This window comes from Diabrotica undecimpunctata, chromosome 8 (genome assembly GCF_040954645.1).
Source record: "Diabrotica undecimpunctata isolate CICGRU chromosome 8, icDiaUnde3, whole genome shotgun sequence".
NCBI classification, from domain to species: domain Eukaryota; kingdom Metazoa; phylum Arthropoda; class Insecta; order Coleoptera; family Chrysomelidae; genus Diabrotica; species Diabrotica undecimpunctata.
The window spans coordinates 81726091-81743632 of NC_092810.1; the positions used below are offsets into that span (position 1 = coordinate 81726091).

At 31.2% G+C, this 17542-nt stretch overlaps 2 protein-coding genes across 2 annotated transcripts; one reads left to right on the plus strand and one right to left on the minus strand.

Moving 5' to 3' along the window:
- Nucleotides 1-6278: 6278 nt before the first annotated feature.
- LOC140448939 (uncharacterized) lies at nucleotides 6279-7523 on the plus strand. Its single transcript, XM_072542078.1, has one exon. The coding sequence runs from the start codon at nucleotides 6279-6281 to the stop codon at nucleotides 7521-7523; it is 1245 nt and encodes a 414-aa protein (XP_072398179.1).
- Nucleotides 7524-9862: 2339 nt separating this feature from the next.
- On the minus strand, nucleotides 9863-13375 carry LOC140448940 (uncharacterized). Its single transcript, XM_072542079.1, has one exon. The coding sequence runs from the start codon at nucleotides 13373-13375 to the stop codon at nucleotides 9863-9865; it is 3513 nt and encodes a 1170-aa protein (XP_072398180.1).
- Between the last annotated feature and the right edge of the window lie 4167 nt (nucleotides 13376-17542).

Sequence of the window (17542 nt, forward strand, 5' to 3'; positions counted from 1 at the left end):
TCATGGGAGGAAATTCTCAACAATCAATTAATGATGGTAAAATACAACTAGAGTTCATGCAGCTACCACAAATGTCAGTTGTAAAAGTTACCAATGGTGAATCACAGATAATTTTGGGTGCCAATTCCATTGCGTCGTTATGGATACTACTTCCAATAATTAATTACCATTTGGAAACTTTGAAAAAGGATAAATTCACCAGTTCCCTAGAAATACTAAAGTTGGGGGTTGATTCAAATGATCCTATTAAAACCGGGCTACAAATAATGGAGCCAATAAAGAATATAAATACAACAACTTACGGTATGGCGTTGGAGTTAATTCACAGATTTCCAGAGCTACTCAATGATAAAATTTAGTGAAAATGTTCGTATTCACTACATTGAAGCAACTTGTTCATGTAGAACGAAGTATTGGGAGTTTGTGGCTGCTGACAGAGTAAGATTTCAACATAGAATAAAAGAACTTGCTAAAATTATTAATCCTGTATTGGATGTTAGGCATAGAAATAAATACATTTTGTAAAAAATTTAATATATTAAATTACCCCTTCCACTGTAAATTATTTAAGTTATATGTAGGAACAGATCCTTCACAAATTAATAGTCACCATGTGTCTGGAAGATAAGTCAGACAAACTGAATAATTTTTATAGCAGGTTATCCACATTTAAAAACTGGAGGGGGTTGGTTCCCTCGATTGAGTTAGCAGTATATGGATTTTACTATCTACAAAAAGAAGATATTGTAAGGTGCTTTTGGTGTCATGTAGAAATTTATCATTGGTTATCTACGGATGATGTTTATAAAGAACACATCAAATTCAGTCCAAACTGTAGTTTTGCACAAATAATTCACACCGAATTTTCTAACCACCAGAAAAATTATAGATCAACACCAGACATGAAAATCGAAAACAAATTTTCTAAATACCAGATGAATAAAGACATAAAAACCAAAAACACTCAACTAAATAGAAATACAAATTTATATCTAAATGTGCTTCTTATTTTTGTGCATTGTATATTTTTCTTATTGAGTATCTGTATAAGTAGAAAAGAATGTAAAATATAATGCAATGTTGAAGATGTAAACAAAACTGTGTATGTTGGATTATTTATCCTATAAGTAAAAAAAAATAAAAGATTTTTTTGTAAAAAACAGTTTTTATTTTAATATTATAATACATTATTTTTATTAATCCATGAATTATGTGTAACATCCATCCCTAACCATTTCACAAACACCTTGTTACCCTTTCTTTTCAATACCTTCTCTACTAAGTAGATATCAGGGTACCGGGTTTTCTTTAATTCTTCGCTGTAAAACGCTCCTTGAATTTCTTCTTTGCGTGAATCTTCTAGTAGGTAAGTGACTGGATTTGTCTGCTTAACTTTTCTTATTTTAAAAATCTCATTTGTCCAATTGGGTAAATAACCCTTTGTAAACAAATTTCTAAATCTCGAAATCCGAACGTGATCACCAACTTTGAATTTATGTTTCTTGGGGTCAATGATTTTAAGGTAATTATACGCAATTATTTTCTTGGCATTCTTTTCATTAACTTTGCTAGGAATAGCACCTGTGGTTGAATGTATAGTGTTATTGTATTTTTTTACTATATCAGGAAGAATATTCAACCACTTGTAAGTACCTTGCAAGCTGAACTGCTTCCACAACATTGATTTTATTGTTCTTATTACTCTCTCTGCAATGGAGGCTTTTAAATTCGAGAATGTACTGTAATGGTTAATATCACGTGACATCATAAGCTCACGAAACTGTGAATTGTAAAACTCCTTACCCAAATCTGTTTGAAGGTTTTTTGGTGGCTTCTTCATTTGATTCAAAATTTTTTCCATAGCTTTAGTAATTTCATTCCCTGTTTTTCGTTTAACCGGTTCCGCCCACACAAATTTACTAAACGCATTAATAACAACGAGAATATACTGGTATCCATTATTTACTTTGACATAAGGAGTCATTATAGCTAAATCTGCTTGAATCAGATCGTTTAATCCTTTGATGATTACATGTCTCCGTCTAAAATTTTTTCTTGCCGGTTTATGGAGTTCGTGTATGACTTGTGATTTAATGTTTGACATCTTGTTCTAAAGGACAACGAAGGGTCATATATACTACAAAAGACGAATCTTTTTCTAGTTTAAATGAAATTATATCACCTTTAAAAATCTTTACTCCTGGTAAGTCATCATATTTATACTCTGTGTTAACCGATTTCGAGTTTATTATAACTTTTCCACCTGAAACATTAATTTGTACAAAATCAATAGTACCACTTAGTGAAAATTCATGTGAAAACAAACCACTATCCAACATATAATATTCTTTGTTTAAGTTTGTTTTTTTTGTTCCTTTGAAAGTTAATACACATTTACTATAGAAAGAAGAAGGATCACACACAAAATATAATGGCGAGAAAGATAGATCAGGAGTTTGACAATTTTTTAAAAAATGACTTCCAAATCTATTTATAGGCATTATTGTATTATATTACCTTCTCGAAGTTCTTCAATTATAGATATAATTTCATTTACGTGTCCGTCGTTACCCGCAGCTTTTGATGCTACAAGCAGTCGTAATCTATCTATAAGTTCATTAAAATCATCGAAGTATTTATACTCTAATGGGTTGCCACTATATTTTCTAAAAAGTGCACCACCCTTTTTTTTTAAATTTTTAGCTAAATTTCGGGTAACAGGCCCTTGTGCTAAATTTCCGGGGAGTGAACTTAAACGAGTTCTAAATGATTGGGGTCTCGTTTCCAAAGCTGGTTTAATAATAAAATTATATTTATCTTTTATTTTTGATGGAATACTTTTTATAGGCAATTCAGGATTATTGTTTCTATATATTGCATTTGTTCTACGTAAAATATCAACATACTCATTAACATCTGTTTTTTTAAACGATTGGGGGTTTACTTTGAAAAGCAACTCATAAAGACCCGGTGTTCCCTTGTATCTTATATTATTAATAATCAAATCTGCTCCATCAAAATCAATTATGGAATCTCCGATAGAAAATTTTTCTGTTTCCAAGTCATGATAAATTCCTAAATCGTGGTCGAAATCACCTTTTGTGTCTTCGATGTTAGCTTTAATATATTTCTTTGGTAAGGGTGAAGTATAATTTTCGTAAAATTGATTCATTATATCTGGATTAGTAATCATCTGATTAAATTCTCTAAGCGTATCCTCAAAATATCGATTAATACTCTCATCCGTGGTATTCGCTCGTCCTTCTGACTGAAAAGTTTCTTCTGGTTGTTGTGTGAATACTTCTTCTTTTGGAATAATAGATTCATCTCCAAAATTAGTAGGTGTTTTTGACCCCCCAGGGAGTATACTTGTATTTGGAGAAGAGTAAGCTAAACGATAATTAGATTTTCGCATTTTATACCTTTTTGGTGTGCTTAATCTCAATGGTTCTTGAAAAGAATACTTTGGTTCTTGTTTAATAGATGGAACGGTTTCTAGTTTATGCAAAAGTTCATTAAGTGGTTGAGTAATTGGTTTATAATTTTTTTCTAAAGCAGATTGAGACTGAACGATGTCATGTTTTAAACTGCGATACTTTTTCTTTAACGCTTGTCGCGATAAAAGCAGTTTTCGTGTAACTTTGGGATCCATTGTGTATTCTAACCCCCTTTTACAGCCTTATATACTTATCGAACCCACAGCGATATCGACCCGTTGATTTGGAAGAGTCTTTATCAATGACTATAAATCCATATCTATCTTTCCAGCAAAATGAACACAAATCTTTAAACTGTAAGAAAGTCATATCAATATTTACGTGATCATCAAAGATATGTTTTAAATTTGTAAAGTCCTGTTGAAAAACTACAAGTAAATTAGAATTATCTCTAATTAATTGTTTTGAAATTGCACTATATGTTTGACATAAATAAAAGCAATCTAAGTGTTTATGTCTTCCGTAACAATAATAATTTTGTATAATTTTTTGGTCACAGGATGGAATATCATCAAAAATAACTACCGAATTCTCTTTAATATCATCTGGAGGTGGTACATTAGATGAATCATTATATTCTTCATAACCAATTTCCTTTATAGGCTCAATCAAGTTTCGCAAGTACATATACTTTGGTTGATACAACGATTTGGAATATAAATAAATATTTTCAAATCTAAAACCATTTGGATGTTCAATTAAAGACAATAATACGTTAGTCTTGCCACACCCACTTGGTCCAACAATTAAAACCCTTTTGACACCATTAAAGAGATAACCATGTTTTACCTGAAGTTCTTTGGTAATATCATCGTGGTTTGTAATGGGAAGAGAGAGGTTTTGTGGTTCAATCTTCATCGCGAAAATGAGTTTAAAATATTTGGGTATATATAGCCCAACACCTATATATATATATAAGAGGCAGACCATGAAAAAAAAACAAACTACAAAAAGAAAAGGACGTGGGTTATTAAACTCACTCATTAACAAGCTCCCTCTAGAGCTACATCTTCCAGGATATTCATATTGTGGACCAGGAACTCGTTTACAACAAAGATTAAAGCGAGGGGATAAGGGAATCAATAAACTAGACGAGGCTTGTAAACAGCACGATATTGAATACTCTAAAAATACTGATTTATCAACCAGACACGAGGCGGATAAGATTTTAGAAAACAAAGCTTGGGATATTGTAAAATCGAAAAGGACCCCGTTTGGACAAAAAGCAGCTGCTTGGTTTGTAACAACAGCTATGAAAGGAAAACGAAAGTTAGGAATGGGCCTTAAACGCAAAAAAGGTGGTTCCCTTCGTAAAAGAACATATAAAAAAAAACGAGTAATTAAAACACCGAAAAAGGGTGGATTTTTGCCCATACTTCTACCTTTATTGAGCGCACTCGGAGCCGTCGGAGGAATGGGTGCAGGAATTTACAAGGCCGTTGGAGATGCGAAGGCTAATCGAATGAGTCTTGAAGAACAAAAACGCCATAATATTGCCATGGAACAGAAAGGCAAAGGATTGTATTTAAGACCGTATAAAGGGTATGGATTATACTTAAAACCTTATTCAAAAAACTAAACCTCCCTCATCACGCTTTAACAAATACAGATATAATAAAGTATGGTAAAACATTACCATATTTTAGAGGTGTATTCATGAGAGATATGTTACCCAAAAATATTTATAAAAACGAGTGTGGTGTTATAAATTTAGATTCAACAAGTGGTGAGGGGACACACTGGGTAGCCTATGCAAAATCTAAATCTCAAGTAATTTACTTTGATTCATATGGAGACTTACCCCCGCCACAAAATGTAATCAAATATTTTTTAAGTAATGGTGATGTACAGATATATTACAACTACGATAAAATCCAAAACGATTCATACAAGTGCGGTCATTACTCACTAGATTTTCTATTCAGCTACTATAAATAGCAAAGAATGTAATATGTTTACGTAAAATGTCTTTAAACTTTACGCTTACTGGAAGCTCTTCAAATCTGAGCTATAATTTTAATCCTCCGATTTACCTTGAAGATGAATTCGAATATGAAATTGGTCTAACCAGTTTTTATAGTTTTAATACTATTCCAAATGTTGATGAAAGCAATAACGTTTTTCTTTGGCAATTCAAAAATTTAACCCATACCTACAAAATACCTAAGGGCTCTTATGAATTAGATGATATTACAAACCTTATTCAAAAAAATATGAAAAAAATTGATAATGATGCGACTTTAGAAATTACTCCACAATTATCAACTTCTAAAGTTGTTATTAAGAGTAACCGAGAAATATCATTTCTCCCAATGAATTCTATCGGGGTATTATTTGGTTTTAAATCACGACTACTAGCTCCAAACCAAACACATGTTTCAGATAAACCGGTGGAAATATGGGGAGCAAACACCCTGTGTGTTGATTGTAACATCGCTTCAGGATGCTATTTAAATGGAAACCCTGTCCATTTCATTCATAATTTTTTTCCATTGGTACCGATTGGGTATAAAATAGTGGACGCTCCTCAAAATATTTTGTATTATCCAGTTGGCATCAAGACAATTACCAACATTACAATAAAAATTATTAACCAAGCAGGTAAACTTATTGACTTTGGAGGAGAAGAAGTAACTGTAAATCTACATCTTCGAAAACGTATATAATGGTTCTAGTTTTTTCTCACCTACCAAAAACATATATAAGGAGATCTCCTTCTAAAATAATAACATCATCTAATCGTCGCTTCCTACAATCGCTAGGATTTAAAGTTTTGGTATAATGGAAATTCTTCATGTTACTGGTCAACCTTTTAATGACAACACCATTGAAGAATATCAGTTTCACACATATCAACCATACATTCCTGGGAAATTGGGTTATAATGATGAAATACGTATTCCTATTCAAGATTTAGATGCATTTACATATCCAGCCAATAGTTATCTTTATATCGAAGGACGCTTACTCACACATGATAATCACACACCAACAAAACTAAAATTTATTAATAACAGTATAGCTTACATGTTTCGCGAACTACGTTATGAATTAAATGGAGTAGTAATTGACTCAGTACGTGATGTAGGATTGGTATCAAGTATTAAAAACTACCTGAGTCTCAACGAAAATCAAAGCCTGCAATTGGAAAACGCGGGTTGGTTTCCAAAAATGAATAGAATGGAAACCAATAATGAAGTCCCCAAAAACAGCGTGTTGGTGGATTCAAATGGACACTTTAACGTATGCATACCTCTAAGACTCCTATCAGGGTTCTTTGAAGATTTTAAGAAAATTATTATGAACATGAAACAGGAATTAATACTTATTAGATCAAATGATGATATTGATGCTGTAGTAAGCATAGATGAAACCGAACGACCAAAAATTGATATTAGTAAATTATATTGGGAGGTACCACATGTAACACCAAGTATACGAGAACAGATACGACTTAACAAGATTTCACATACAAATCAAGAATTACCTATTAAATTTCGTTCTTGGCAAATGATTGAATATCCTGCTCTAAACAATTCTACTCGCCATACATGGTCAGTGAGGACTAGTACAAAAATAGAAACACCTCGTCACATTATTGTTGCTTTCCAAAATAACAGAAAATCCAAATTGACAAAAGATATGAGTAAATTTGATCATTGCACTTTAAAAAATATTAAAGTATTTTTAAATTCTGAAAGATATCCCTATAATGATTTACAATTAGATTTTAAAACAAATAGATTTGCGAAACTTTATGAAATGTTTGGCAATTTCCAAGAAAGTTATTATCACATGGTGCTGAATCAACCCATATTTAATCCTCATGACTTTAAAATGATTGCTCCACTCATACATATTGACTGCTCTCGCCAAAAAGAAATAATTCAATCGGGATCAGTCGTGTTACGTATAGAGTTTGAGACAGATGAGCCAACAACCTCTGATATCTCGGCTTATTGTCTAATATTACACGAGAAAGAATTTACATATAATGCCTTAACTAAAATAGTAAAACAATTATAAATCGATATTATTATGCTTGACAGGTTTGCTTTTTTATTATATTTTTATACCGGGGCATGTGTTGAGATTGAGGGGAGATGTGCATAATGTATGAGGAGAAATGGTATCTATAGTATTATATGTGAGTCTCATGCGCATGACTAAAAATTGTTTTATAAATACAAGTTAGATACCGCATTAACACACTCTTTAAAATGTGTCTAATAGTAGATGTGCAAGGTTTTAATACCGAAAAAAATAAATTTATCGCAAAAGAGCTGGCATTCTATGATGGCAAAAAAATTAGTCATTATTTTTTCAAACCACCATATCCAATGAGGTTGTTGAATCCAGAGTTCCATAAACAAGCTGTATGGTTAATGAATAATTATCATGGTCTTAACTGGAATAATGGATTTACCCCACTACATCAAGTTCGTGATATTATCCAATACTTGACAAGTAATGTTAATATCGTTTATGTTAAAGGAAAAGAAAAAGCTCAGTATATAAAAAAGTATAGTTTGGCACCAGTAATGGAATTTGATGAACATCCAGCTTTGGAGAAAATGGAACCTACATGTCCTTACCATTTAAATAATATTGGTGTATGTGCACTATCTAATGTATTTAACTTATACAAAAATTTTATTATGCAATAAAGATTTTTTCTTACCTAATGTTTTATTTAAGTAATAAAAATACCTTATTAAAAAATAATACTTTATTAAATAATTACTACATTCAAACGATATAAGTGTTAGTTAAATTTTCCAGCGCAAACCTGCATAAACGACAACTGGATTGAGCAGGGGCAAATCCTTCTAGCTCTGTTCTCCATTCGGGACGATTGAAGTGTACAAAACATGGAAGTCGAGCTCGAATTTCGAAATCCTGTACAAATTTCTTGGGTAGTAGATACCAAGCCTTCAATAGTTCCAATGGGTCAATACATTTTCTAATGTACGGTATCGTAAAGCTTTCCAATTCTGTTTTTGTAAACATGTACAACGGTTTTTGTGGATGCTGATTCATCACAATTCTTTTCGGACAACATTCCATTATTGTTAAAACGGTTAATGTTTTTAAACACCAAGTCTATCCACTTTTGCTCCTCGACTGTAGAAATGAAAAATAGTCTATTTTCTTCTTCCGGTGAATAAACTTTTCCACTACGCAAGCGCATCACTTATACTAAGTCTTGAAAAGTTTTTAAACATACAAAGTTTATTTTGATATTCCCTTTTTAACTGGTTAATAATTTTATGTAACTTTTTAACATTTCTTGTTTTTTCGTAAAATAAAATATCGCGTTTTATTCTTTTAATATCTGCACGAAACTGATCGACTCGTTCACGAAACTTTTTTGAACGCATACTGTTCACATTAACGAGCTTTTAAAACTCTTATATCCCTCTACTCTGAGTGACTTGCAGACCCCCACTCCTAATGATATAGTAACACTAGATTGTACCACATCCCCCACGCATCGCAAGTCCCCCACTTAAACTAATTAGCATACTTATAGTATAGTTTTGTGTTCAAAATATAAGAAACAAGAGGAACATGTCGTATAAATATTGTGATAATTTGGATAATCAACCTAGTGGTGACGAGTGGGATATATTTCCGACACTCTCTTTTTATATTGTACGACAAAAGCTGTGCCTTATTTGTCGTAAAATGTCTGGAACTAGACTTATTCCAAGAAATTTAATATTTAAAGGGTGGAAATTGGTATTTGAATTTTGCACATTTTGTAGTGAAACTAGACCCATGGGATTATCTCATCGAAACGTAGGATATCGTGATGGGTTATTGGAATCTCCACCACATAAATGGGACTCCCCACGGCCTGTGTTAGATTTACTATAAATAGATGTTAAAACCTTGGTAGAGATTATTAAAATGGTATCATTTGACTTTATTGTTTTACAAGCAATTCTGGGAAATCTGCTTTTAATCCAGCAACCAATCAATGTTAGGGAAGTTTTTGTGTGCTTTGACAGTAATGGTACACTAAATGAAACATGGCCTGAGACATGGTCAAGAATGGAATCATATCCGGGAAACCATTTTTTACCAACTTTACAAGCTGAAATACCACTAAACAGCACTAAATATAAATTGCGTTTTAGACATATGAGTGGTAGAAGCAGTGACTCCAAATGGTTAGAACTTTATAATGAAAGATTTAAAAAGGATAAAGTTATATCTCCAATATTTTATTATATAGCTATTTGTTCTACTTTTTCTATACTTGCGGTATTAATAGAATTTTTTAAGATTTTAAATAAAAAGATTTGTTTATATACATGTGTTTTATTGATACATATAAATATACAATTATTATACAAAATTTACAAATATGAATCATATTGAAAGGAATTGACTTTAAAAAGTTCATCCAAAGGAATATTTTCTAAATCGGATAATGCCGGAGCGTCTAGCAGCTTATTCCCAAATGTTATTAGGTCATCTATATTACCATTATGTGAAGTGATTAAAAAATGCCCCCACGCAAGTGTTTTTACGTCACCGTTTATAACATAGCGTTTGTCATCCTTAGCAGATAGTGCAATTTTATTTCTAAGTTCTGTATATATGGTGTGTAAATTAGACACAAATACATACATTTTTCTAAATATTACACCACCTTTTTTAACTAACAGAACGTAATCACTCATTTGCAGTTGTGTTTTGGTTATGTGTTTTGAAATGCCTTTTGCTTTTTTTATTAGTTCATTTGCTTCTATACAATAAGCTTTAGCACCTGTACCATAAAAACATTTAATGGGTATAGATGCAAATTCATCTTTCATTTTTCCTAATATTGAAGGGGTTTTCGGTATCCCGTGAATATTATAAGTCGGATAGTTGGAGGTGTCGAAATGTTCTAAATTTCTTTTCATATCCGCATAGAAATTGGGGGTATATATCTCCATAATCAAGGAGTCTGTGTCTGTGTATAACAAGTTTGCAGCTTCTCCATACTTCTTTTTGATGTATCCATAATAAAAATCATATATCACAATTTTCGATAAATCTAAAATTGTAAATCCAACATAGAGAGGCTTATCGTAAACTATTTTGGTTTTACCCAAATGAACCGCAACCAAATTTTCATTAAACACAGAACAAGACTTGAATTCTGGTTTCGAGATAAGTGCCCTGGCTCCCAACGAATTTGTTTTGGTTTCCCAGCGAGTACAAAGGCGGATATCCTTTCTTTTTTCAAGATTCTCTAAAGTCTTTCCGAATATCGCATTATTTAGCAATTTAAAGAGATCCCGCTCAAACTCGTTTTTGGCTTTGTTTCTAAGTGATGTGTTTAGGTCAATATATTTTTTTAGCCATGGTGATTGCGAAAACTCTAGTATACGATGAATCCTTTTTAGTACCAGACCATACTTAAGACACTGTTTAAGATTGCGATAATGAATGACGTATTTAGTTTTATTGTTGAGATTTGGTATAAGTTTAGGATATTTGCTTCCTGGTGGTACCATGCTTTCGGGGCAGAATGGCATATCATTATGTGCAGAATGTAAATGAGCTGGATATTCCAAATCTACTTCCAACACATACCCTTTATCCGCATCATCTTTCACCGAAAAACAGTTAAAGTTTTCAACATCCGTTACCCATTTGAAATGTCCATATGGAAGATATTGACACATGGCAGCACCATATAAATTTGTGGCATCTAGATACATGATGTAAGACTCGGGTTGTTGAGGATCAAAGTTGGGTACATAATGATTATTTGCCACTGCTTCTCTTTTACAACATTGTGCCACACCTCCTCGTACCCCTTTCTTTAAAAAGTGTACCATGTCAATGTCGGTAAGAAGCTCCAGTTCAATTTTGGTGTATCTTAACATGGCATCCCAACTTAGTGCAGGAGCTGTTAGGTAGTGACAAGGATCTAAATTGTATTCTTTGTGACATATGTTTCTAAAGTTCTCAAACACGTCAGCTAATAATAAGACATCTGAGATTAGGTACAACATAGCATAGTCACTAATAGATTTACAATCAAATGTGTTCCATACATCAATTGCTCTTGCATAATCGTCATCAGAAATGTCTTGGTTAGTTAGATTATTGTAGAAATTTTCTTTGGGCGGTAGTGTTTTTTCTTTGAGTTTGTCAAATCCATCCATATATGAATAAGGAAAAACACCCTTGCGTCTCACAAGTTCAAATTGTTTAGTATCTGGGAAATACTTTCTAATTTCTGTACATTGCTCTGAGTTTAAAGTTGCGCTCAGAGTATCCAAAGGTTTCGCCAAAAATCTGTATGAATCAACAAATTTCAAATAAATATATTTATGTGGGTCCTTTTCTACCAATATTGATTTAGAAATTGTTATATATTTTTCTTTGGTCTGGGCAACTACTGAAACTTTTTCACCAGCTGTTGAAAGCTCTTTAACAAATAGATGACAGTCATAATTGCTCATATTGTGTAAAAATACAGGTATTGAATTTGAGAGTTTGTAATTTATATTACAGGAATTATGAGCTGGCCCAAGATATTTTGAAGTTAAATGATGATGATCTCTTACTTTATGATTAAAAGGATTAAAGGGTTTTTTACACAAGTAACATTCAGTAGCGCTCACATGTTTTTCAAATTCTTCTTTTGTTAACGGTAACATTGGTTTAATATGTTTAAGGTGATTCGTGTATAGTTCATTTACTAAACACTCTAGTTTCTGTATAAATACTTTGGGAGCATCCTCTCCTTCATATTTTATTAGTTTTGAAAGTGAATCATCATAGTTGCATTTAAGGTAAAATGCAAACGAATATGCTTGGTGTTCAGCTGTTTTGATTGAATATGAGTTTCCATTAAAAGGTTCAGCATAATCTATGGGCTTAAGCAAACTTTCAAAGTCCGCATACACAACAAATGGTACAGGCAACATTTTTTGAATGTTGATAAATTTTAGTATATTTTCTGGCACCATTTCGCCAAACTTATTTATTTTAGGACTTGATGTGGGAAGTTCTGTGTAAATATGTAAACAGTCGCTCTTTTGGTGATTATTGAGCTTTTCTTCTTTGGTAAAGAATTGTAGACATCCATCACATAAATATTCTTTGCGAGTGTTTTTTGTTTTTTGACTTTTTACAAGTCTGACCAAGTCTAGAATCAGACAATAATGACTTTGTTTATCATTTGTTATAAGCAAAAGGTTTACATGAGTGGCATGACGATTACTTGTAAAGTAAAGTGGGCCAATTATTTCATATTGCCTTTTATTATTTACGAAATTGGATTCTAGCCCATAAACATTTACTGAAATATTATTAAGGGTCTCAAACTGTTTAATATCTTTCAGTTTCATCGGAAAGTCAATCCCTTCAAAATTTAACAAAGTATCATACGGTGGATATGATTCTGGTTTGCTTGGGTTGCCAACGGGAGGAAAAATAGCTGCGTTAACACTCCACGCAAAACACTTATTATCTCTGTTTTCGATATTTAAAATAGCATGTTTTCTCACTATGGGTATTGGGAGACGAATATATGTTGATGCAGAAATAGAGTTAAATTTGTTTATGTTAACATCTAAAAACATTATTTCCTGTAATGCCCAATTTGAATCTTTTTCTTGAAATTCTGAGGCTTGCGTCATCAGTGCTTTCTTAAAATCATCAAATGTTTCATCCATCTTAGTGCTAATAGATATAATTGTATTGCATGTGTTCATGGACTTGATATCTGATAGGCCACTATCAGGTTTTAGATAAAGACTAAATATTTCAAAATTTACCTTTATGATATTGTGCAGATGTAGATATTCCCTCAAGATGTTCAAAACTTTGGGTTTAACATCATTTAAAAATCCATGATAATCCATTTTCTTATTACTATAAAAACGATAAGATACGATTCTGTTTTTAAACGCATGTGTTAATTTGGAAACACTGGCATCTATCACTTCCAATCCAAGTGGTCTTAATCTTTTTTTGGGAATATAATAATCCCCATTATGCTCACTATCACTATTCACATTTCTGTATTTACATGTTTTTCTGTGTCGGGAGAGGTTATCTGAGCGCGAAAACGATTTATTACACATAGTACACGTATTCATGATTCTCGATAAACTACTGAGGAGTTCCGCTTATTTGCCTTAAATAGTATAATGATATTATGAGAATGTTACCCCCACCATGCTATTTTCAGACATTGGTCATTGATCTTGAGTAGAACTGATGTTGTCTAGACTATTGCGTGTCGTTCACCCCAATTTTTAGAAATTAATCATTAATCTTAAATAGACCAGATGTTTTCTAGACACCCACATGTTCAGGGGCTTATTTAATTGACCCTTGTTTAGAAATTAATTAATCATAATTATTTCATAGTTCTAATTATTCACTGTTGACCAAATGTTGTCTCTAGAGACCAAAATGTTGATATAGTTCACCCTTTAGCTCTATTTTAGATGTGAGAAGCAGATAATTATAACACCCCCCTCCAATACATACCGAACCCGCCTATCTCTACTACTTGAAAACATATAAAATGATACACTTGTATTTTTTGTGAATTAAAATGGTGTTAGAAAACGAATACCAAGCAATGGATGAAGAAGTTATAAACCCTTTGGATGCCATACTTGAATTAGAAGATAGTGACAATGTCTCCACGGATGAAAGTTTTGTTTTTTCGGTATCTACGGAAAATCTATCAGATTTGGAAGAAAATGAAGTGATAGAGACTGATTCCGCCGAAGTGGACAACAAAATTATGCAAGTGGATGAGGTCAATAATGTACGCTTTTTGGCATACGAATGTAGAGGAACAGTTTGTTTAAGCCAACATTATTATATTATAGACAATGAAAGTCTGTGTCCATCGTGTTTTTTCGAAACTCTTAGGGGAGTACCAACATATATTCACACGAATCATGTAACGGAACATTCTAGTGGAACTGCGGATAATCTGAGTGCACGTATTTGTGCGACTTGTAATAAAAATTTATACATTTACTGCTTATCAAAATACTGCATTGTTTGCAAATCTATAACAATAAATACACCATTTTAAAAACTTTGTGTCTTTTTTTTTAGGCTCTTTTATATATAATATTTATCTTTTATTAGTTTTCATAAATACAGCGGTGGGAATATGTTATTTACCTGCTAGTAAAAAAATTAGCACTTTTGTATTGAATTTTAAAAAAATAAATTATATATTTTTGAATTGGTTATTTTTTTTTTCAAATTAGTAATATATGAGAAAATAATGTTTTGACAAAATTTCTGTAGATGGGGTTTACTACCCTTATTTAAAATGATTAGGTAAACATTTTTTTTCAAGTTTTGACTACACCTGTATTTGCGAAATAAGAATCCAAAATATTTTTTCTTAGTTTTAATAAATAAAGCGGCAAATAATTTTTTAAATTTATTTAATTTATTTTTTGGTATAATAAACTTAACTTTGTCAATGGTTAAAAGTGAACTTGAAACGAAAATACCAAAGAGGTACCTGGCGTTGCCTTTTCGGCATGCAGTTAACTAAGTTAAAAAAAATTAGCACCTTTGTATTGAATTTTAAAAAAATGAATTATATATTTTTGAATTGGTTATTTTTTTTTCAAATTAGTAATATATGAGAATATATTGTTTTGACAAAATTTCTGTAGATGGGGTTTACTACCCTTATTTAAAATGATTAGGTAAACATTTTTTTTCAAGTTTTGACTACACCTGTATTTGCGAAATAAGAATCCAAAATATTTTTTCTTAGTTTTAATAAATAAAGCGGCAAATAATTTTTTAAATTTATTTAATTTATTTTTTGGTATAATAAACTTAACTCCGTCAATGGTTAAAAGTGAATTTGAAACGAAATGACCAAAGAGGCACCTGGCGCTTTTCGGCGTGCAGTTAACTAAGGTATGTGGGTCAAACGCGGTCAGTTTGTGTGTGTATACTAGCTTAGTGAAATGTTTAATGCGGCCGCGATCCGACAAAGATATTATTTTGAATATACTAGTTAAGAATATAGACGCTTAAAGTGTTTATGTTATTTGATATTAGCTTGGTGCAATGTTTCTGTTTAAGGTGTGTGATTTATTTTGGATTACATATTTTTAAAAAGGTATGTTTTTTTTTCTTATCTATTAAACATCGCAAAAAAGAAAGTATAATATTTTGCTTTTAGAGGAAATAGTCATTACTTTTAAATAAATAAACGAATATGAAATTATATATAATATGTTAGGTGTGTGATTATTTATTTTGGAATACATATTTTTAAGAAAGTATGTTTTTTTTTCTTATCTATTATACATCGCAAAAAGAAAGTATAATATTTTGCTTTTAGAGGTAATAGTCATTATTTTAAATAAATAAACCAACATGAAATTATATATATATATGTATATATATATATATATATATATATATATATATATATATATATATATATATATATATATATATATATATATATATATAGGTACCTATATATAAAATTTTGTACTGATTTTTACTTACGTATTTTGGAAATGAAATAAAAAACCAAAAAATGTTATAAAATTTTTTATTTTAGTACAATAATCCTTAGAAACTGTCAGTATTAATATTTTAAAAATAAAAGTAAAACTTTGTATTTTTAGAATATTTTGTTTGACTATATAAAATTAATAGTATTAATTTATTAATTTTATATAATTTAACATTCGACAAACACTTTAGAACAAGATATAACAATTAAAAATGAAATTATATTCCAATAGCACAAGTTTGAATGTTTTTTAAACTATTTTATAGTGAACTTCATGGCTATCCAAAAATGATTGTTTTTCACTAACAAAGTTTTTAATAAGCACATTATATTCTTCATCCTAGCTTTGCACACTAGATTGCTTGCATTGAACACAATTTGTCACCCCGAAACAGATTATATTATGATTTTATGGAATTTTTACACATTTAAACATTTAGGCACTTTTATTTTTTAGAATATGTTTATGTAATATTAAAGTGATATACAAAATATTATTCCACTGGTTTGCATGTGTAAATAGACGTTAGAATTTGATTACAGATTGCAATGTTCTTGTTGACACTAGTTAAGCTCTGTAGAGCTCTATCGCGTTTCCTTTCATACGCACTGATTTTTTTAATTAATACTTGTCTGTGAACTTCATGGCTTTCCAAGAAACGCTTATTTTCACTAACAAAGTTTTTAAGAAGCACATTATATTCCTCATCCTGGCTTTGCACGTTTTTGTCGATTGTATCAAAATTAGTCGTCGTGTTAAGGTCTATTTTATCTGCATTATTTTGACCAGGCAATACACATTCTTCCATGCTTTCATCAAAGTCCCCTTCTTGAATGATATTTTCTATTTTTTTTTCTTCTAAACAGGTATCACCTTCATCTTCGCTTTCCGATGAAATGTTTTCATATTTGCTCTCGTTTGGAGTCGAAGATATTGTGACATGCTCTTCGAATTCTTTATATTTCATAGGTTGGTGATGACGGATGTCCCCCTCAATTAACTCCAGAGAAGAGTTTAAGACTTCTGCAAACATCTTTCCTTTTGGTGACTTTTTAAAGTGCGAAATAATCTTCGCGCTGGATTTTGAACTTTCTGGAACCGGCAACTTTACTTTCATTTTTATAATATTAATACCTACACTTTCTAAGGATTATTTTACTAAATTAATCTGCAGTACTCGGCTTTTTATAACTTTTTGAAAAAGTGGAAAGGGCAGACCAATCTAAAAGTATTAAAATTCCTCCCTTTTAGCACATTTTTTAGCGAAAACTCGAGATTTAATCCTTTATAGCATATGACCACACCATATATTGTTACAACCCTAATGTGCTAGTTACCCTATATGGATTTCAATTAAATTTTAATGGCCTTTTAATTATAATTAAGAGTTTTCTCATATTCTATAACACTTGTTATTTAGCAATTCACATATGTGTTGGCAACTTATCGTGGATCTAAATTTGCAAAATATTTACCATAATTAGAATAGGGGATCGCTTATAC

What these genes read in the sequence shown, in the direction of transcription:
- LOC140448940 (XM_072542079.1), bottom strand. Translation starts at nt 13,375, where the DNA reads ATGGATTATCATGGATTTTTAAATGATGTTAAACCCAAAGTTTTGAAC.
- LOC140448939 (XM_072542078.1), top strand. Translation starts at nt 6,279, where the DNA reads ATGGAAATTCTTCATGTTACTGGTCAACCTTTTAATGACAACACCATT.